This window comes from Oncorhynchus tshawytscha, linkage group LG04 (genome assembly GCF_018296145.1).
Source record: "Oncorhynchus tshawytscha isolate Ot180627B linkage group LG04, Otsh_v2.0, whole genome shotgun sequence".
In the NCBI taxonomy this organism is placed as follows: Eukaryota; Metazoa; Chordata; class Actinopteri; order Salmoniformes; family Salmonidae; genus Oncorhynchus; species Oncorhynchus tshawytscha.
The window spans coordinates 28,383,738-28,405,786 of record NC_056432.1 but is presented as its reverse complement, the minus strand read 5'-3'; the positions used below and the strand labels follow the sequence as shown (position 1 = coordinate 28,405,786).

At 42.5% G+C, this 22,049-nt stretch overlaps 2 protein-coding genes across 6 annotated transcripts in view; both read left to right on the top strand.

Moving 5' to 3' along the window:
* The window catches only part of LOC112248479 (adhesion G protein-coupled receptor A2), a 60,628-nt gene extending 56,327 nt beyond the window's left edge, over positions 1-4,301 (top strand). For all 3 annotated transcript variants that reach the window (XM_024417540.2, XM_042320580.1, XM_024417539.2), the window contains one exon: positions 8-4,301. In XM_024417540.2, coding sequence (XP_024273308.1) covers positions 8-1,427 — 1,420 coding nt within the window. In that variant the 3' untranslated portion in view covers positions 1,428-4,301. The remainder of the gene's footprint in view (positions 1-7) is intronic.
* A 912-nt stretch (positions 4,302-5,213) lies between these two features.
* On the top strand, positions 5,214-21,503 carry LOC112248478 (rab11 family-interacting protein 1). Of its 3 annotated transcripts, XM_024417537.2 has the most exons (7): positions 5,214-6,136; positions 6,246-6,575; positions 12,578-13,017; positions 13,119-14,055; positions 15,716-18,664; positions 19,152-19,254; positions 19,342-21,503. In XM_024417537.2, the coding sequence occupies exons 2-7, from the start codon at positions 6,343-6,345 to the stop codon at positions 19,546-19,548; spliced, it is 4,869 nt and encodes a 1,622-aa protein (XP_024273305.1). In that variant the 5' UTR covers positions 5,214-6,136; positions 6,246-6,342; the 3' UTR covers positions 19,549-21,503. The 3 variants fall into 3 exon arrangements, with proteins under 3 accessions (XP_024273305.1, XP_024273304.1, XP_024273306.1); XM_024417536.2 differs by having other exon boundaries at positions 5,214-6,575; XM_024417538.2 differs by lacking the exon at positions 15,716-18,664 and having other exon boundaries at positions 5,482-6,575.
* The last annotated feature ends 546 nt before the right edge of the window (positions 21,504-22,049 follow it).

Sequence of the window (22,049 nt, the reverse complement as noted above, 5' to 3'; positions counted from 1 at the left end):
ATTCCAGCTGCTGGTTGGTGTGGCGGCCCAGTTTGGGGGCCTTCTTTGTCCCCGCAGGCTTGGCGGTATTGGTGACCTGGATCTATTTCCTGTGCGCTGTGTTTCGCCTGAGGCACCGGGTGTCCAAAGAGTGCCCGAGATTCTCCCTGTCCTCCCCTGTGCCTGAGAGCCAGCCAGCCCTGGATGGCAGCACCAGCCTCCTGTCCACAGACTCTGTGGTGGGGACCGTACATGCTGCGTTGACGCCAGAGGACCAGTACACCCTGAAGGTGCAGTTCCTGGTGCTGGTAGCCACCCACTTCCTGTTCCTGGCCCTGTGGAGCTGTGGAGCCATGGCCATGTGGCTGACAGGGCGCAGCAGCCTATTGTTCAGCTGTCTCTATGGAGTAGCTGCCACCGTGTTGGGGGTGTTCCTGGTGGTCCACCACTGCTTCCGACGCCTGGACGTGCAGGCCTCCTGGCTAAGGTGTTGTCCAGGAAATCGGCTCTCCCAGCCCATACCAGTCTACACGCACACCTGCACCACTGTGAGTGGGGTGCAGACCACCTCTGAACAGGGATCCCAGATCTTCATTGGCTGCCATCCTCCAGGGGATCCCCACAACACCTCATCAGCCAGGTCCTCCTCCACCCCCAGTGGGATCAGCAGTGTGGGCCCTGGGCCCTGCAAACTTACCAACCTGCTGCAGGTGGCACAAGAAAATACCAACAATGCCACTCGTGCCCCAGCAGGCATCAACACCAGCACCAGTACAGACAATAACAACAAGCAAGCTAACAACCTGCTGCCCACACTAGGCTCTGTAGCCCCTGTCCAGCCTCAGAGGAGGAAGGTCAGTGGCAGAACTAAACAAGGGAGCAGTCAGTATCACCACCGAGGTGAAGGCAGAGGTCACTACCGTCTCAAAGCCATGAGGACTGGTGGGGGAGGGGGCAGTATGGGAGCACTGGGACCTACAGGTATAGAGCAGCACAACACTGCCCATCCAGCCCACAAACAGGCCACTAGTGAGAATGGCAGTCTCCATCACAGCCACTCTGAAAGCCCAGCCAGCCCGCTAACCAACGGTAACGGTAGAAGAGTGGGGGGGACAGTGACCACCAGCCCCTCAGAGGGTAGCGACGGGGGCAGCAGCGGCAGCCGTAAGCCCTTCCCTTTGCTCCCCTCTGTGGCCAGCAGGGTGGCCATGCAAGGTAATAGGTGCAGCGCCAGCCGAGACAATCTGAAACTGGCAGTGGCTGCAGAGCGGGAAGCTAAGCGCTGCTCCTACCCTGTGAACAGTATCACTACCACTGTGCCAGGGGCTGCCCCTAACGGCATCATCAAGAGCTCTGTGATAGAGCTGGAATTGGACACAAGTTGTACAGACCATTCCCAGAGCTCTGTGGGCATGAAAAGTATGTGGAAGAGTGAAACTACAGTGTGACACTCACTCTCTCCCAGCAAATGTCCACAGTGGACCCTGGCAATATTTGATATGACTCCTGTTGTTGTAGTGTCCTACACCTATAGAGACAAATCCTGATCTGAGATCCATGTGTGTAACTCCCCAGCTAACATATAACGTTCTGAGAACCATATGTTTCTTATAGAGCTTGGTGAGAGCATGGTTGTCCTATGGTTATTTTGTATAAAACCTTCCCACAACTTTCTGCAAATGGTGCAGGATAGTTGCTTGTCTTTGGAACATTCTCAGCACATTCAAGGAGCTTGACCAAAAAAAAAATATTTTCTTGGTATTTCATTACTTTAAGAGAACTTTCAAACATGGTTACATTTAATAAAAATGTTGGTAATGTTCTAGAAACTGGTTTGACATTTGGAATGTTCTCAAATAGTTCAGAGAACTTTAAGAAACAACGTTCTTCTGTGGGAATTTCAGTACTTGAGCATAATGTTTCCTACAGGTTGCGAATAAAACATAATTAAATCTAAATGTATTTGTCACATGCTTCGTAAACAACAGGTGTAGACTAACAATGAAATGCTTACTTACAGGTCCTTTTCCAACCATACAGAGTTAAAGATAAAGATAGAAAATCAAAATAGTGTCATGGTTATATTTAAGGTCATGTTCTCAAATTGTTCCAAGAACGTTAAGAAACAACGTTCTTCTCTGGGAATGTCATTACCATAGAATAACGTTTTCTACGGGCTTCGTCAAGGTTCTAATTAAAGTAATGTTCTCAAATTGTTCCGAGTATATTAACTTTCCATTAAAAAAACACCAAAAAACTTTAGTAACGTTCAGAAGAAGTTTTAAGAATGTTATGTAAAAACATATATTTCCATTCATCCGCATCAATGAAACTCTTTCTATCCTTTATCTTGTATCTTGTGTGTTCAGGTGTGTTGGCCTTGCCCACTAATTGGCCATACACGAGTGCTTCTTTCCCTGTAAAATGGGGTCCGTTTGAATAGACTAAAATTAAAAGCTTTGTACTCGTAAAAAAACATGGCATGCTAGCTCCATCCGGGTAATGCAGTAGACTAGTTCCATGAATAGAGAACGTAAGATTATAGGTTTGAATCTCACTGATGCATCACAATAAAAAATAAATGTTTTTGCATGATTAATTCCTAAGGAAATGAATTTCCATGTGTCCTATCTGTGCTTGGAGTTCAATAAAATTGACTAGTTGTGTTGCTAAAAGTCTTATTGAAACATTGAGTTAACGTAAAATCCCAAAACCTCCAGATCACCTAGAATTTCCCTTCTCAGAGCGCTGGGTGAGACTTTCGTACATTTCATTTAAATAATTGCAAAGAACTTCAAGTTGCACTTGTGGATCTCAAATTGGGATTCAGCTCATGAAGAGGTTTTTATTTTAAATGTGTAAAGGAGATAGATCATGGGGATGGAGATAGATCATGGGGTTGTGTTGCTTCTTACTTTTGCTTCCATCACAGTGATGGTATGGGATGTGTACTTTCATCTCTGTCACTTATGAACTGTTTGTTGGGTTTGCAAGGAATTCAAGGCCTGTCTTTTGTGTACCTAAAATACTCATTTACTCACAGGAAGTTTTACAAGCTAAGTCTAAAATTGACATAAGATGTTGATTTTGGATACCTTAAAGGGGAAATTTGCAGTTGTATTTTTATTCTGTGCATATCAACTATAGCATGAAATGGAATCTGAGATTGTCCATTTCTACAGTACGGCTGTGCATTGCCTCTGTGAAGAATCCTTTTGCTCTTATTATGTTGACTTGTATTATTGTGTGCGTGTGTGTGTGTGTGTGTGTGTGTGTGTGTGTGTGTGTGTGTGTGTGTGTGTGTGTGTGTGTGTGTGTGTGTGTGTGTGTGTGTGCGCGCGCGCGCGTGTGTTTCCGTGAATATGTGTTTGTGTGTGAGATCCTTAATCTAGGATGAGAGAATGCAGTTTGTAAAATAATATGTTTTTACTAAAACTCGCATTCAAATACGCATCAGCACTGAGAGGGAACTTCTCCCCTTCATGAACAGGTTGGACAAGTATCAGTGTTTGGATAAAATGAACTAAGAGTGACGTTTCTTTGACCCTGGCATGTACTCGGAAATGTTCCTGGTTATTTTTCATATGAACTGCCCCATCCTTCTTCCTTTTTCCGTTTTCCCTTACTGGCCTATGTTCATTTCGGGATAAAAACGTACTGTAACATTCAATTAAACGGAAACAGTGCTGTTCTGAATGACCAGCTCAAAAACAGGGAGAGATTGGGTTGTGGGCTGTGGAACGCTGTCAGCATGGCCGCTACCCTTTAAATATGTCACTCACTGCTTCAAGCCACACCCCACCAAACGGAGAAAACGTACCTCAAAGTCTGTTCAAGAACGTTGAAGAACAATTTGGGGAAATGTGTCATTCAGTACAAGTGGTTACACAGTGTACCAAATGTTCAATCGAACTGAATGCACCCCTGTGCTCTCACACCCTCAGAGTTTCAAATCTCTGGATTTACACTTATCTAAACACTGCCCCCTCCAGGATTTCAAACATCATTGTTCATGTGCTGACAAGTCAAAGGGATGCATCAGTAAAACCATGTTCAGTTTGTCATCTGCATCAGGAGACTATGTTAACACTTGTTAAATTATGTGGTAAATGGCTCTGGTTTCTAACACATTAATCAAGATACAGTAAGTGCTTACTGACCCCCCCCATCACGCTCCCCACACATACACACACACACACATTTACCTCATAAACTAATGGCTTAGAAGCTTGTTACAGTAAAAATCAACTACTTCTACACTATTTTTTTCTGTTAATGTACAAAGCTCAGAGTAAAGGCAAAATAAATTATGACAGAACTGATTCATGTTATCTACATAATTGCCTCATGTTTCTTCACACACTTTATATCATCCAATATTGTGTAAAACCATATTATGCTATTTTGATCTTGAGTATTCTTTCAGAGTGTGTAAGAATGCAACAACTCACTGCATCTTAGATAAGCTCCTCTAAACAACTCCCATGTGTTCAGGGAAATTATTATGCCAAAGAATTTTGTAGAATAGCAGAGCTTACCTCAATATCAGTGTTTAGCAAATTGAATGCATTTCATAGATTGTATCCTTATTCTAGGTCCTGAAATCTCCCTTTGGGTTAATGTTAATAACTCAAACTCACAAAGCTCAGATTTGTGATAAGTACAAAGCAGTGGTATCACATACGTGAATACATGTATTGTATTTAATTGTTGAGGGGATGTCAAACTGCTAAACCTGCGGCAGTGGCTGGTCACAACATGTTTATATAACCTGTGTCTGATATTCTTGAGTTTACCTTCTACAACACATTGTCACTGAAAAAAACAAAACTTCTTATTCCACTTATTTACATTAGGTATTAAATGTCAAAATGTGCAAGAACACAATGATAAAATGTGTCATCTTTTCACTCATGGTTACCCAGATTTACATTTCATCCATTTACTAACATTCATCACATTGGTGATAGGTCCCTAAATGATTTCCAAGTTTTGTGTCCACTTTCATCTCAAATTGAAAAAGGGAGATTTTAAAATGTTGTATGTATATTTATATTTTAATTTGTCACAGTGACATCAGAATGAAATGATTGTGACAAATAACTGTTTTTAATTCAGTAATATATTGTTTATGAAATTCAGACTGTGCCTTATAGAAAAAACTGATGCAAAATTTTTAAAAATACAACTTCGTATCTTGTCATTGTTCTCATACTGATGGGGCAATTATGCTTCTCTGATATGAGCATGAGATGAATGCGAATGAAGAAGTCTGAGACAAACTCAGTTATTGCTGTCTGCAGACTGTCTGAGTATCAGCTGTCTCTGAGGCCTCGGTTAATATCGTTCTGGTATAATTTGTGACTTCTTTACCCTGTCTGTTCAACAAAGCTGAAACCTTTGTCACAATTTTTTTTTATGACAATTTGTTCCGTTTAGTTTACCAAGAAACAGAGCAAACGACAGAAATTCAGTAAGCCTGAGGGTGTAGGAAGGTCATCATCGTCCTGGGGATTCAGGGATTGTAAACTGATCCTAGACCTGTGCCTAGTGTCGATTAAAAGACTGCGTAATTCACGTTACAATGGCACCAGCACAACTGTCCAATCACGGTAGGTCTTTCATTTATAGACGCAAATCCTTACCAATCAGATAGGTTGTGGGAGAGTATGGGCGGTAACAATGGTTGATGAGGAAGTTTATTGTTCAACAATGAAACAAGTCAAAACAAGAAGAGAGATGCTGTGAAAAGCAAGTATTGCAGTCAGTGGATGCCGTTGTATTAGTATTTTACCTTTCTATGACATAGCAGAGTATAATATGATTGTAGAATAAAATATTATACGATGGTCCTTGCGAAACGTCTGAGTTTATTTTGGGGTGTACGTTAGCAAGTTCTTGGCGACATTTAATCTTTAACTAGTTATAGTAGCTAGATACCCAGTAACGTTAGGTTAGTAAGGACAAACACATGCGTTGCATTAATTGACCCTGATAGCTATATAAGGTCGGCTACATTGTTCAGACTATCCTTGGCATAGTCACCGTGTGGCCTACGTACGTGGACGGTGTTGTACAGTGAACTGGGGAGGCGTGTCAAGTGTTACGACATAATCAGCTAGAGTCCACATTATAGAGGACGGCGAGCTACCGTTTGGTGAGTCAGTCTCTTGAAGTGAGAACAAAGTCGTTGTGATATCTTAACCTGCAAAACTAGTATTTTTGTAATCGCTTAAAGCTTTGAAAATGTCTTTGGCTGACCAAAGTCAGCAGTGGTATCCCACAAGCGTGCAGGTGACCGTGTTCCAAGCCAGGAATTTGAGGATCAAAGGAAAGAATGGAACCAACGATGCCTATGCCATCATGCAGGTGGCCAAAGACAAGTTTTCTACCTCGGTTGCCGAAAAATGTGTCGCACCGGTATGGAAGGAAGAGGCAACGTTTGACCTGCCACTGTTCCACCATGGCAATGCTGAACGCTGCACACTATACATCATAGTAATGCACAGAGCTCTGGTGGGACTGGACAAGCTCCTGGGACGAGCTGTGATCAACCTACTTGATCTACACGATAACAGCGCCCGCAAAAAGACCGAGTAAGTAACTCTCATATTGATTGATGCAAAAAGATCTGAGTGTGTGTGAAGTCATGGAGCTGGTGGGAAAGCAATCTGATTATGTTGAGTCAAGACAGTGAATAGCCTACTTGAGTTGATATCTGAACCCAGCCTAATTATTAACCTTGCTGTTTGAGGAATTCCCTCTGAAAAGAGTGGAAGTAGTTGGGAAATTCCAGCTCATTAGTGTTAACTGTGAAGCCTACTGTATCTCTGGCATTCACAGCTGGATCAGGTAATGCTTATGGTCAGGCCATATCTCATTAAGAGGAATATTGACCAGTGTCTACATTCCTAACATTCCCCATGTTCCTACAAGGTTATTTAAAGCAGAGGGTTAATCACACCATTACACTGACATGTTGTTGAGCTGGGATCCATGGATGACATTCACAACAATGGTGGGATAGGCCCATCATAATGGGTGTAACGAGCTTCATAACAAAACATGGTAAACCATGAATAATTCAAGAAAAATGTACACACCCTTGCCTTATGTAATAGTGTTAATTTAACAGCCACAGTTTTCTAGACCGAAGGACACTGATCTTAATATTTAAGACTGCTGGCTGGCTTTTGAATTGTAGGCTATTTGTCAATTGCTGTTGAGGGCAGTGAGTGACTACTAGTCATATGGTTGTATCCTCCTGTGTAAAATGTTCTCTGTTTAGGCTGCCACACGGGCAGCATTTGTACAGTACTTCCATTACCTAATTCACTTGCTTATTATACACATCTGGAGCCTTATCTAGATTTTACTAAATCGGTTTGTATAGCTTTTGATGATAAAGTTCTCTCTACTAGTCTTTACTTTCCTTCTCACTTGCCTTTTCTTGCTCCTTCCCTCCAACACAAAAAGGGTATTGGATGTTGCTGTTTGTTTCCCCTAGCAGTGCATGGTGTTATATTACTGACCTACTTTAGTGTAATGCTGGGGCGGCAGGGTAGAGCGTTGGACTAGTAACCGGAAGGTTGCAAGTTCAAATCCCCGAGCTGACAAGGTACAAATCTGTCATTCTGCCCCTGAACAGGCAGTTAACCCACTGTTCCTAGGCCGTCATTGAAAATAAGAATTTGTTCTTAACTGACTTGCCTAGTTAAAGGTAAAAAAATAAAATAAATAAATGCTGATAGGTCAGGGTTTGATGTTGAAGTAAGTCACTAGGATCTCCTGCATGGGAGCACTTTGTCCTCTCTCACAATGTAGTAGAATATTTTCTCAGCATGAGACAAAGTTAAATGGTCTGACACCAAATAACACACCATGTTACTGATCATGTTCTGGGTATGGCTCTGAACATGCGCCATCACTGTTCTTAGGCCTATTAGTTGAAAGAGCAAGTTCCAACTTGGATATACAAAAATGTGGAGGCACTACTGACAACTGTATTGGCCTATGTTTGGTGTGTCCTTATCCACATTGGAAATTGGCTTAGCTGTAGGCCTGTTTCATGTTCATGAGATGTCTAAAGTATAATTAGGCTATTTATCAACACCAAATTCATCATGAAATGGGCCTATGTAATTATGTGTGCATGACTCAAGAGGTTTACTGCTTACCACAGTTCCCTAGAACATTTGAGCCAGTCACATGTTTGTAAATGGCACATCAGGAGAAAGCGGGACCAGGTGAATCCAGCTGTGTAGACAGGGGTCGCTTTTTATATTGAAAGTAAAGTTTTCCTTCACAGAAAATACATTGGTGCAACACATTTGGCAGAAAATGGCTTCATTTTAATCAGATGACAACAAAGAGCAATGCCATTTGGCTGGCAGCCTCTCGTAAATTAGTTTACAAAGAAACTAAAGTTTTTTGCCAAAAGACATGCATGGCCATCATATTTCTAATGTTTATTATAGGAAATGTAGCTGGCTACATTCTTTCTAAAGTCTTGCTTAGTTTTTCTCACATTTTACCAGAGAGAAGTATGCGGCTACACCGAGAAAAGTAGTTACAAATCAGTCAGAGCGCTGTCTGCTGATAGAATGCCTGTGAATTCTCACCTGAGAATATTAATCTGATGATGAGCAGACATGACACTGAGAAGTGTTTTTAGGTCTGTGTTTGCAAAACGCAGCAAGATATATTTTTCTCATGCATTTTTTGGGGGATGCAGAATTCAGCATTTAATGCAACCCTTAAGTTTAACTTGTTACTAATCTAAGTTGGTTAGTTAAGGTGACTCTCCATTGGCCTGTTTGTTCCTCCCCCCTCTACTCAGAGCAGGCAGGCCCATTGCCCTAGTGACTCCAGACAGGGTATAAACATGCTGCTCCAGAGCCAATACTGTTCTTTCTTCAGACAAGCATCTATCAACTTTGTTCATTTGTACAATGTCTCTCGTTCACATTCGCTTGTAACTCACCAACAATGATATTCGGTAGCTTGTGTGTATGTACAGTACCAGTCAAAAGTTTGGACATACCTACTCATTCAAGGGTTTTTATTTTTTACTGTTTTCTACATTGTAGAATAATAATGAAGACTGAACTATGAAATAACATGGAATCATGTAGTAAGTGCCTTAATGGCAGCTTTGCACACTTGCCATTCTCTCAACCAGCTTCATGAGGAAGTCACCTGGAATGCATTTCAATTAACAGGTTTGTTCAAAGTTAATTTATAGAATGTCTTTCCTTATTGTGGTTTGAGCCAATCAGTTGTGACAAGGGTATGGGTGGTATACAGAAAATAGCCCTATTTGGTTAAAGACCAAGTCCATATTATGGCAAGAACCGCTCCAATAAGCAAAGATAAATGACAGTACATAATGACTGACCATGTCTTAAAGTAAATCTGGAAAATGTCAAGAACTTTGAAAGCTTCAAGTGCAGTCGTAAAAACCATCAAGCGCTATGATGAAACTGGCTCTCATAAGGACCGCCACAGGAAAGGACGACCCAGAGTTACCTCTGCTGCAGAGGATAAGTTCATTAGAGTTACCAGCCTCAGAAATTGCAGCCCAAATAAATGCTTCACAGCATTCTGCAGCAATACGCCATCCCATCTGGTTTGCGCCTAGTGGGACTATCATTTGTTTTTCAACAGGACAATGATCAATCACACCTCCAGGCTGTGTAAGGGCTATTTGACCAGGGAGAGTGATGGAGTGCTGCATCAGATGACCTGGCCTCCACAATCACCTGACCTCAACCCAATTGAGATGGTTTGGGATCAGTTGGACCGCAGAGTGAAGGAAAAGCAGCTAACAAGTGCTCAGCATATGTGGGAACTCCTTCAAGACTGTTGGAAAAGCATTCCAGGTGAAGCTGGTTGAGAGAATGCCAAGAGTTTTCAAACTGTCATCGATGCAAAGAGTGGCTACTTTGAAGAATCTCATATATAAAATCTATTTTAATTTAAACACTTTTTTTTGTTTACATTATTCCATATGTGTTAGTTTGTAGTTTTGATGTCTTCACTATTATTCTACAATGTAGAAAATAGTAAAAATAAAGACTAAGCATGTGTCCAAACATTTGACTGGTACTGAATGTGTATAACTTGATGAGCTGGATTGCATGTCTTTGCTATTTTTGTTTGCATTTGTTAGCATATTTAGCTACCAGCCTTATTGGAAATGCGCGATTTACTTGTGCTAATTTTATTACTATTCTGGTAATAGATGCCCAATGGGCATTTTTGAGTTCTTTGGTGCCACCTTGTGTACTAACCCGGTAACACTGTAAATCACAGGATGAGAGAAGGACAGTATGACTGTATCAATCTGGATACTGCCCAACCCTAATCATTAGATGGACGTGACATGTTAATCATTATACTTCAGAGAAGTCTGTGCCTCTACCACTTTCTCAGAGAACCGGTCCAACAGGACAGACCACCACTCCTCTATTAGGGCTAGGGTTTTCTATTTCTCTGTAAATGCTATCGCATGTACCTTGTCAACTCTTGTTCCTTTAACTCATAACATCCCTTCACTGATGTGTTCAGGCCAACTAGTACTACATAAACAGAAGTTGGTAGTTGCTGTTTTACTTGGCATGGCCCATTTTGGGAAGAATATTAGTAATGCTTGGAGAAGTTTTAGCACAGCTTTCATTAGCCTACAGTTTAGGAGTCCTGTAGTGCTCTGCTGAGCTTTATGGAAGGTGGGCTAGGTTTTCTCCCATGCATGTTTCCTGACTTTTCCTGCAAGATCATGTCTGGTCATGTTTGTTTTAGTACACCAGTAACAGGGTAATGTTGCACTGATCTTTTACATGAACCACATAGAATATCTGATTTTTAAATAACAGCTACTCTTTGTTTAAGCTGTGCATGGTCACTACAAATTACCAACTAACCTGTACCCCCCCCACACATTGACTTGGTACCCTCTGAATATAGCCTAGTTATACATTCACAGTATTAGGCAAGACTGCCTTCTCTTGTGCACCAGACGCATGGAATAATCTATGATCCATGCTTCATCTAGATATGTTAGTGCCACAGAATTCATTTAAAATATTGATGGGAGTCTTACAGAGGAGTGTAAATGCTATTTTTTTTTTTTTTAGGCTGGATCATGTTGTATGTTTTATCTATTGCATCAATTGTTGCTGCTGCCTTGGCCAGGTCTCCCTTGAAAAAGAGACTTTGGGTCTCAATGGGATTTTCTTGGTTAAATGTTTTTCTTTTTGATTAGATTTTCTTTTTACTTTTTTATTTAGTAAATATTTTCTTAACTCGATTTCTTGAACTGCATTGTTGGTTAAGGGCTTGTAAGTAAGCATTTCACGCTTAGGTCTAAAACTGTTGTATTCGGCGCTTGTGACAAAATTGATTTGATCACTACCCAGCAGAGTACAGAGAACTTCAGCTGAATGCATCCTAAATGTAAGCACATAGGCTAATGATCTACCATGAGTAAAATGTGACCAGCTGCTGTCTTTTGTTTTCCTTGAACCTTTTCCTGCTGATGGATGGATGATGTCATCAGGGAAGAATGTGTGTACTGCTCCCTAGAGCCCCAATTTATCTATCACAACTCTGACCCTGTGAATGCTTTCCTGGTCTCAGCTGACCTTAACCTGGAGGTTCAGTGATGACACTGGATTTAACCAGGGAATTTTAGCCTCTATTGGCTGCCTTTTTATAAGCCAGTCCCAATTTTTTTTTTTTTAACTTCCATTTATATGATGACTTAATTAAATATGCAAAAAGACTAGGGGCATACTGCAAGTCACTGAATATGCAAAACAAATAAAAGCCTATTGCACTAAACTTGCTCCAGGATGGATTGGATGTGTTTCTCTGGTCTTGGAAAGGTGAGAACTCACCTGGGGGACAGTCTGTGAAGCAATACTTTGCATTACCTGTCTACTAATTTACCAACAAATCTAGCAGTGCTTTTGTTCAGTGCAGTCTCTGCAATCACAGAGACTCAGTGTGACAGGGCATACTAATTGCTTGTTTTGTCATGGTTATGGAAAGGCTCTCAAACACTTCTGCCTTTCCCTTGTTCTGAGTAGGCATAAACAATGTGCTCAACAGGGAGGAGATGAGGGCAGAGGCAGAACAAAGGAGTAATTGTCTGCTTTATCTGTTTGACCCAGTGGTTGCTGGAACATGGTGCATGCCAGTCAATGGCATGTATGTGTCTGGTCTTCACTTAAGAGAAACGTATACACAAAGCAAAGGACACTTAGTTGAACTGCAATTCGTTTACAGCCTATTTACGTCAACACTAGAGGAGCTGGATCTATTCTAGGTCCTGACCTCAAACTGTTAGAAATGTCATAGGTCTGTCCCTTTATAGTTCCGCAATTTTTATCAAGTCATGTTTGACCACAATTTCTGTACATCTGATTTCCTGGCAAATCGTGGTGATGTTGAAAAGGTTTTACCTAGGGGCTAGGCTAATTCAAATGTCATTGGTTGCGTAATAAACAATTCCGGTCATATTTGACCTTCAGTAGTTTTAATTAATTGAACAGGAGGATCTAATCTTGTTCTTTCTCTGACTGTCTCTCATTTTCAGTTGGTACAAACTGCTGGATAAGAATGGGAAGGAGGACAAGGTCAGAGGGGAAGTGATGATGGACATCCAGTTCATGAGAAACAACTTAACAGCCAGCATGTTTGACCTTTCCATGCAAGACAAACCACGCTCCCGCATCGGAAAGCTCAAGGACAAAGTGCGTGGGAAAAAAAAGGACAGCTTCTCTGACTCTGCCTCTGCAATAGTGCCCTCTTTCAGCCAGGTAGTCACTGACAGTGAGGGAGAGGCTGACTCCCACTCAGTGTGCCCAGAGTCCCCTGGGGCCAAGAGAAAATCCAAGCTCAAGTCCCTCTTTGCCCCTAAATCCAACCTGCAGCGCAATGTCTCCCAGTCCATGTCCACACTGGGCACTCTTCCTGAGAAGAACGCATCCCTTGGTGGCAGTCGCTCTTCTGGCCTCAATGTGGATTCACCTGATGGTGAGCTCCTTCTATTCAGTTAAACATTTTGACTATCTGCTGACTTTTTCATATTTGAGTAATGATAATTGGCATATGCAGTAACCTCTTTCTATCTACAGTTAAAAAGAAGTTCAAGTTCCTGGGCCACAAGCGCACAGGCAGCAATGACAGCAAAGTGTCTACAGGACCTTTTTCTCTTCTGGGCAGATCCAAGCAGAAAGAAGACCCAAACAGCACGTGCATCAACGGCAATCATGTGTATGCAGAGGAGGTAGAACCCATGTCTGGGTCCACCCTCAGCCTTAACAGCTCTGGTCAGGGCTCAGTGGAGGATGTACGAAGCCACAGGCAACCTTCTGACGCCGCCGTAGACTCCCTCAAGGGCGCCCCTGTCAACACCTACAGAAAGGAGTCTGCAGATAGGGATAGGGCTCTGCTGGAGCAAAGGCGCCTTCAGGAAGAGGGAGAGAAGAGGCAGGCTGAGGAGAAGAGGCATAATGAGGAGAAACAAAGAGTGCAGCTCAAGGTACTGCAGGAGGAGGAACGCAAGAAACAGGAGGAGCAGGAGAGAAGGTTCCAGGAGGATGAGGCAAGGAGGAAGAAGCAGCAGGAAGAGGAAGAGGACCGGAAGCGGCTAGCGGAAGAAAGAAGGCAGCTGAAGGCGGGTGAGCTTCAGAGGCTGGGGGAGGAGCAGAGGCAGCAGGAGGATGCCAAGAAGGCAGAGGAGCAGAAACAACAGGAGGAGGCCTCTGTGACTGAGAGGCTGTCCTCTCTGTTTGGTATGATCAGGAAGAAGGAAGAGCTGCAGCAGAGTGTCGCCAATGAGGTGAGGCCCAACCCATCTCCCAGTCACAGCACCAGAGATTTGGAGGTCCCTGTTCCTGCCCCTCGCCATGCTGCCAACCCATTCAAGGATATTCTCCTCAGTCCAGACCCTCCAATCCCATTTGAGGAGAGCCCGGTGGACCACCAGAAGGGTGTTTGCGGCACCAACACCCCGAGCGCTGCAGTCTTCAACTCCAACCGCACTGCCAAGGTGTCTGCAGTCAAGCCCAGGTAGGTGTCAGTCTTGTTCTCATGCACTTACAGCTCTTTTCTAACTTGAGATCTGAATAGGTATGTCCAAACATTGCTCAAATCTCCCACCAATGCATGATTTTAATAGTGCAGATCTCAAGTTAGGATTTGGCCTTCTATCCGCTGTGAGTTTTGATGTCAGCCTACTAATGTAATGTAGGCCTACCTGATGTTCTGACGGAACACAATGGTAAGTGGAGCTACTATATACACAATGTATTTCACTACTGATCTGGTAACACTAACCAATAACCTTTTTCTGTCTCTGTAGTTTTCATGTTATTTTGAAATATTTAGTGGTGGAATTTTTGACCTCAGAGCCAGCACATGCAAATGATCACAATGACTGCCTTGGTAGCCTTTATCACCCACTTTCCAAACTGTTACTACTGAACTACTACATTCTTATAACTCTCTTAAAATATATATTTTTAATGGAAATTACTTTATTGAACAGCTGTGGTGCTGTTTTCCTCGCTTGATATGATATACAACTGAAGTTAGTAGTTTATTATTCTCAGTTGCAATTGGTTGTCTGGGGACTGTATTGATCAAATGGTGGTTTGGATCAGGATGAACTAATCTGTACACCAGGCCATGTCTCCAATCTATGCTGGCTGCAATTAGTTTCATCTCTTTGTTCCTCTTGATTGTCTTAAGGCTCTGAAAAGCCTTAAGGAATTCCATTTGGCGCGTGATGGACCTGTTTGGCCGGTGTGCTGCTTGGTCTGTAGTGTGGAACCTGTGTGTGTGTGTCTGAAATGGGATGGTATGGTGCAGAACAGGTTGGAAGTGATGACGTGCGCTCGCACAGGGTGACTAACTACACTGAAAGTGTCTGCTGGGGAAAACAAGGCTTTGTTTTTCCACTCATCTATTTCTGTTTTCTGGATTTATTTGAACCATTCTTTCCTAATGGTGAGTTGTCCACTCAATATAGCCCAATTCCTTTAAAGGAGAAAATACTTAGTTTCACTATAGCCTACTCTTATTTGAAATTCAGACATTCTAAATCTGGATTTGTTTACTAGCCTATGTTTGAGCTTTCTACAATAATTATGAAATGGTCCATCCTAAAGTAAATGTACTATGTTTTTTATAACTACCTTTTTTTAAGTGTTTTTAAAAGAAAGGCAATTGTGGGCATTCCAATATTTCCAAATTATGTTGAATTCCATCAAGACCTTACCAGGTGTGATGACGTAACCTTCTCCTTTCAAGAAAAGAATGTCAGAATGTTTGAACGGGTCCCTGTTAATTTTCGCTGTTTCAGACAGGATAGGATATTTTTGTCATAACTGGATTGTTCTTTAATTTTGAAACTAATGAAAACAAACATTTGAAATATCAGACAGAAAAGCCTCTGGTTATACACAATTATCATCATTAGGGCTCCAAATGAAGAACAGAGACAGCCTGGAAAGAGCACACATTTTTCTGGCATTCTTTTCTTGGAAGCATTTGGGGTGCATCATCACATGTGAAGATAAGATCTTGATGGAATGAAACACCACACAAAGATTAGGCTAACTCATGAGAGGTGTGTTGACTATTTCAGCTGTGCTGGGCATGCTCATAACTCTGGTATATTGTGACGGTCAGACACTGACCTCCAAGCATTGTTTTCACTCCTTGGCAGATTGGAGTCTCTGAAGCAGCCTGAAACCCCCAACTCAGACTCCCATAGGCAACAATCTCCCTCCCTGTCCTGCGCCGAATCCCCTCTCTCTAGCGTCCCTTCTGAGTCTCCTGATATGTTCTCAAACCTTCACTCCTCCCTGGCTCCACCTAAGACACGGAGGAGCACCTCTGAGTCCCCCTGCAGCAGCACTGAGAACCTGACTGCCATAGGATCTTCCCCTATCGGATCTGAGAGGAAGCGGCAAGCTCCTCTGCCCCCCAGCCCAATGGAACTGCATGGAAATCCCAATGCAGGCTCCAGAAGTGTGTCTGCTAATTGTGGCTCTCTTGTGTCAATTAAGGAGGTTGAGGCCAAAAGACCTCCTCTACCTCTTCCTGACTATGATCGCCTGTTCCCACAGAAGAGGCATGGAGTACAAGGACAGACTCAATGGGACCATATCATTGCAGAAGTGAATCAGAGACAGCAGGAATACACATCTCAGCTCATTGGAGAAGAGATGAGTGTTGATGGCCCAGGCCTCGACTCCCCAGCACCTCCACACAATGACAAATATTTGTACTTGAAGGAGAGGGCAGCAGAACGCCTTAACCAGCAACAGACACAAGTTCAGGAAGTTCAATCTTCATCTTGGAGGAGAGTGGGGCCCAACAGTTTGCCAGCGCTCATCCCCCCTCCCAAACCTGGAGCTGCAGCTCCCCCTAGACTAGTGATGGACTCAAACAAAAAGCAAGGCCAGAACACTGCACAGGCTAATCCATCTGTTGAAAGACACAATGCCTTCGTCTCCAAAGTCTTGGGCTCTACCATTCCTATGGCTCAAAGCAGCAACGTACCCTCAGTGAAACCTTGGGAGGATGCAAGGAAGGTGCCTAAAACATCAGTTGCTTTAGCCAGTGAAGGCCATTCTGTTCTCCCAATAGAAAAGCCTACTAGACTTACATTAACAGAAGTTTTGGTGTCAAGTTGTACAGATGAACGTAAAGGACTGCCAAACTCTCTCAAAGAGATCCCCGCAACCAAACCCAGACAAAGGTTAACCAGCAAAGAGCCAGTGAGACAAGTGGATTCTGAGCCAAAAGCAGCAGAGTCTACTACCAATGTACAGCAGGAGAACAGATCAGAAATGAGTGCAGCCTCCATAGACATGAGAGTGAGTAGTCCAGTCATGGCAAAGAACACAGAGGTAACTGCTAACAGTGAAAAGCAACCCTCACCTGATTCTGTAGAAAGCGACAATAACAAAAAACAACTGGAACGCTTTATGAAAGAGACATTTTCTGAACCTGACCCTTTTCCCATTGCGGAGGTCCTGCCTAAATACCCATGGGCTCAACCAGAGCAGAGCCACAGTGGAGATGACCTGTTCTCTGGAGGACCACAGAAAGAGGACAAGCTTGAACTGGGAATGAAAACTGACTTGGATAAACATTTTACGCCAAACAATTCAACAGATCCGTCCTCCAGCTGTAATGACAGTGACTCAGAAAAGCATCCAGAGGAAAAACCAGAAGAGCCCAGTCCTACTTTTCAAAGGGGATTTTCACAAAGGAAAAAGGAACGCGCAGACTTCGACCCCCCAGCACCTCCACTTACTGACAAATATTCCTACTTGCAGGAGAGGGCAGCAGAACGCCTAAACCAGCAACGGACACAAGTTCAGGAAGTTCAATCTTCATCTTGGAGGAGAGTGGGGCCCAACAGTTCACCAGCGCTTATCCCCCCTCCCAAACCCCGTAGACTAGAGGCCGACTCAAACAAAAAGCAAAGCCAGAGCACTGCACAGAATAATCCATCTGTTGAAAGACACAACACCTTCGTCTCAGTCTCTACAAATCCTATGGCTCAGAGCAGAGATGTACCCTCAGTGAAACCTCGGGAAGATGCAAGGAAGGTGCTTAACACATCTGTTTCGTCAGCCAATGATGGCAAATCTGTTCTCCGACTAGAAAAGCCTAATAGACCTACACAAGTTTTGGTGTCAAGTTCTACAGATGAACCTAAAGGACTGCCAAACACTCTCAAAGAGATCCCCTCAGCCAAACCCAGACAAAGTTTAGTCAGCTCAGGATCTGCTTTCTCTTTGCTAACATCAGCAGAGCATACCACTGTACAGCAGGAGAACAGATCTGAGATGAGGGCAGTCTCAACCCCGGACATCATGGAAAGTAGTCCAACGATGGCTAAAGCTACTGACTCTGTAGAAAGCGACATTCACAAAAAACAACTGGAACTCATTATGAAAGACACGTTTGATGACCCTTTCCCCATTGCTGAGATCCTGCCTAAAGACCCATGGGCTCAACCAGAGCAGAGCCACAGTGGCGATGACTTGTTCTCTGTAGGACCACAGAAAGACGACAAGCTTGAACAGAGACTGACAAATGACGATTTGGTTAAGCTTTTTGTGCCAAACAACCCAACCGATCTGTTCTCCAGTTGTAATGACAGGTACTCAGAAAAACATCCAGAGGAAGAAAAACCAGAAGGGCCCAGTCCTGCTTTTCAAAGGTTATTTTCTCAAAGGAAAAATAAACGAGCAGCACCTCAGCCTCCAGCTAATTTGAGCAATAAAGGAGCCATGGGAAAGGGTGAGCTGGTTAAACAAGACCCTTCACCCAGAGAAAACGAGACAATCAGGTTAGCCACTACGGGATCTGTCAAACTTGAGCCGCAAGCCAAAAATACTAGACAGAGAAATCTCTATAGTAGAGAAAAGGTAGAAACCCAAGCCAGGAAAGAGAAGTGGACAGCAGACCCTTTTACCTTCTCCCGCATGTCTTCTGACCTGACTTCTCCTGAGCCTCCCCAGTCAGTAGGTGAGCCCAAACCCCAGGCAGGGGCTGAGGGTAAGACCCTGCTACGGGCCTGGGTCTCAACCTCTGAGGTGCAGCCACTCACTGTTCTGAGTAGCAATGGAGATCGGCCAGACTTAACACCACTCAGGTGAGCCTGAACCCCTCTGAGGTCATAACCAGCCCTTAGCCATTCAATGATTGTATGCATTTCACGGCATGGGGGATTTTCTTCTGTTCAATCAATCAACCTATGTCTGTGTAATGGGCAATACGCCTCAAGTCTAGTCTAACAATTGTGTATTTGGAGAGATTGTAATTGTCAAATGTCCAACAAATTGCTGGGTATGTTGGATCAAAGGGAATTGTGTTCGTATTTTTGGTTTTGGTGTGAGCATGGGATATGCTCTTGAGTTCTCTTATTTTATTTTTTTTATCTTGGGAAATGTTTTGGTTGTCAGTGCACCTATTCTGATTCATGATGGGACAGTTTTTGTTTGTCATTTTCCCTGGTTTCTGTAACTGGAGTCTAACTGAAATAGACCTCTGTTCATTCCATTTCCAACTAATCTCTTGACTTCCGTGAACAATTGTTATGCTCCACCCTCTTAGTGTTTTCTTTAATCTTGTCTTTCCAGGCCTCACCCAGTGAAGCCCATGAGCTCCATGGAGAGCCATGCTCTCAACACCCCAGTGGTGAGAGAGATGAAGACCTATGACAGCTCACTGGGAAATATGAAGGTACTACATGTTCATATGTCTATTTACCTTTTGAAAGCAGTGATGGAACGCTAATATCTGTGTCTCCGTTTGCTCCATCATCCTCAGGCACCAGGTAAGGTGGAGAGTGGGCCATACACCCAGCTGACCCAGGAGGAGCTGATTACCCTGGTGGTGAAGCAGCAGACGGAGCTCTCCAAGAAGGACTTCAAGATCGTTGAGTTGGAGGAGTACATAGACAACCTGCTGGTGCGTGTCATCGAGGAGAAGCCCAGCATCCTGCAAGGCCTCAACTCTCCCAAGCAGGCCCTGTGAGGAGTGGGCCAGGGAACTGTAGTATGGAGGGAAAGATTTAGGCTTCTACTCCAATATTCCGTTTAGTTTGTGTGGTTTTGTATTGCTGTCACTGTGTTGGATCAAGAAATCTCTATGAAGATCTTGTGTCCTTTGCTCATATGCACTTTTGTCTCCATGAGGAGTCAGGCTGAGATTCAATTTCCAGGTTTCTTTCAGAAACCGGGATGCATGCTGGAATGCTTTTTTTCTAGAACTAATTAATGAATCATTCAAAGCTACTATTATTTGACCAGCTTTTGCTCTTGTTGTAACACTACGCTACTGGAATTCCTTTTTTATACTAATTTACCGTATGCGCACATTTCTTGTCATTGGGTTGGTACTTTTTTAATCAACTTTTTAAATTGGTCTCCTCTTCAGGCAGAATAGAACTGGATGCCTTCGGTATGTTGATGTCCATGTCACTGATGAAATGTATCTGTCCAGGCCTTTGCACAGTGACTCCATGGTGCCTACAATTCAGTGGACTTTAATTAGCTAGTTATACTTTGATATCTGCTCATCCCAAAGCCTTAACACAGCGCTTCAATAATAAGATGCTAGTATTTTATTTTGTTGCATTCTTGAAACTTGATCGTCTTTCATTGTTTTCTATGGGGTTATGTTTGTTTTTCTTTTCTTTACATTATCATGACTTGCCTTGGTGCTGCCGCTATACTACTTGGTGTAATCACAGGAGTTAATCTAATACCAAATAAAATGGATAATAATTATTGTGGGGCTAGGTACAAGTACATCAACCTTAATCAGAAAGTCCATGTTGTGTGGTAGGAACATGTCGGATAAACAATGGTCTTAGTGTAGTTAGCTCGTTGACGCATTCTTGAACCTGTGGTCGGATTCTCGTGGTTTGATTGGAAACCCTCATCAGTCAACATTCCTTACTTCAGTTTCTTGCATTAGTTACCTTATTACTTTAGTTGTTTATCCTACCGTCCCCTTGTTACATTTTGAAGTCATGGATAAGTGTGGCCTAGTGGTTAAGAGCGTTTGGCCAGTAACCGAAAGGTCACTGGTTTGAATCCCTCAAGGTGGAAAGAACTGATCATGTTCATGAGCAAGGAGAGACCTGATATTCACTATTTTAAATGTATGTATTTTTATCTACTGCTGTTGAATCACTGATGTACCCACTGTGCAGTCTTTTCTTTCTATTGTAAAATATTTATGCAAATATAAGTGCACACACCATGTCAAATATTTATGCAAGAGTAACTAAGAGTTTAACTTTGAGTAAGAGCTTCCAATATAATTACTTTTTATATGGAAATTTAAAAAATGTACAACTTCATATTCATTTCCAGCACAACCCCAACATCAACAAACAGTATGTGAAAATCGTGTTTTTGTTTTGTAATAAAAATGAGAGGTAAGTGTTTCCAATTACATCAAACAATTAGTAGGCAATGCCAAATAATTGGTGCACAATGATGTCATTGGAAACCATCTTCCTCCAGCTTTACTACAAAACATAGAAACGTGCCATTTTCACATGTTGATGTTGGGGAGCTGCTGGAGATGAGGAATATGAAGTTAATTTCCATTTTTAAGCATTATGAATGTTTCAAAATGAACCTTGTCCATGTTAAATGTAATGCCTTTGGCACTGAAGTGCTTATTAAGCGGTAGGTTTTGACACTGACAATGGCCTTACAACTTGTGTAAGTCAATGTAATCTACTCAATGCATCTTCTGCAACTATGCCTTCGTGTAATGTCATAGCAATAAGAAATCTTGTGAAATATTCACATGTCTATGATTGTGCCTTCAAGGGTTTTACACCTAAGAATTTACTTTTTGTGATTACTGTAAGTCTGGATTCCTTAAGAGCTTTTTGTTCATACTGCTTTTAAATTCAGAGTATTGTATACACTTTGATCGTTCCAATTGAAATAAAGTATAATAAATCTTAATGTTTTGTCATGTATATTATTAAGACAGCTTGAAGACTTCTAATAGCTGTAGGTCTTATGCTCCACTGACCTAGACATTTTTTAATTAACTGAGAAATGACTTGTGTATGTGCAAGGAATATATGTTTGGGGTCTGTTCAATAAATGCATCACTACCTTTACATTTCTCACAGGTTATTAGTAAAAATATGAAATGTTGAATACACATTCTGAAGAATTAGGTAACCTTTAGAGGAGTGGTTCGCAAACTGTGGGGAGGACGGGGTGCGTGTTAAATAAATATATTTTAACTAGGCAAGTCAGTTAAGAACGTTCTCATTTTCAATGACGGCCTAGGAACAGTGGGTTAATTGCCTGTTCAGGGGCAGAACGACAGATTTGTACCTTGTCAGCTGGGGGATTTGAGCTTGCAACCTTCCGGTTACTAGTCCAACGCTCTAACCACTAGGCTACCCTGCCGCCCCAAAGTTAAAATATATAATTTAAGGAACTCAGTCCTGCTTTCAACTTACTCTTGAAAGTTGTAATCATCGAATTTTGAAATTG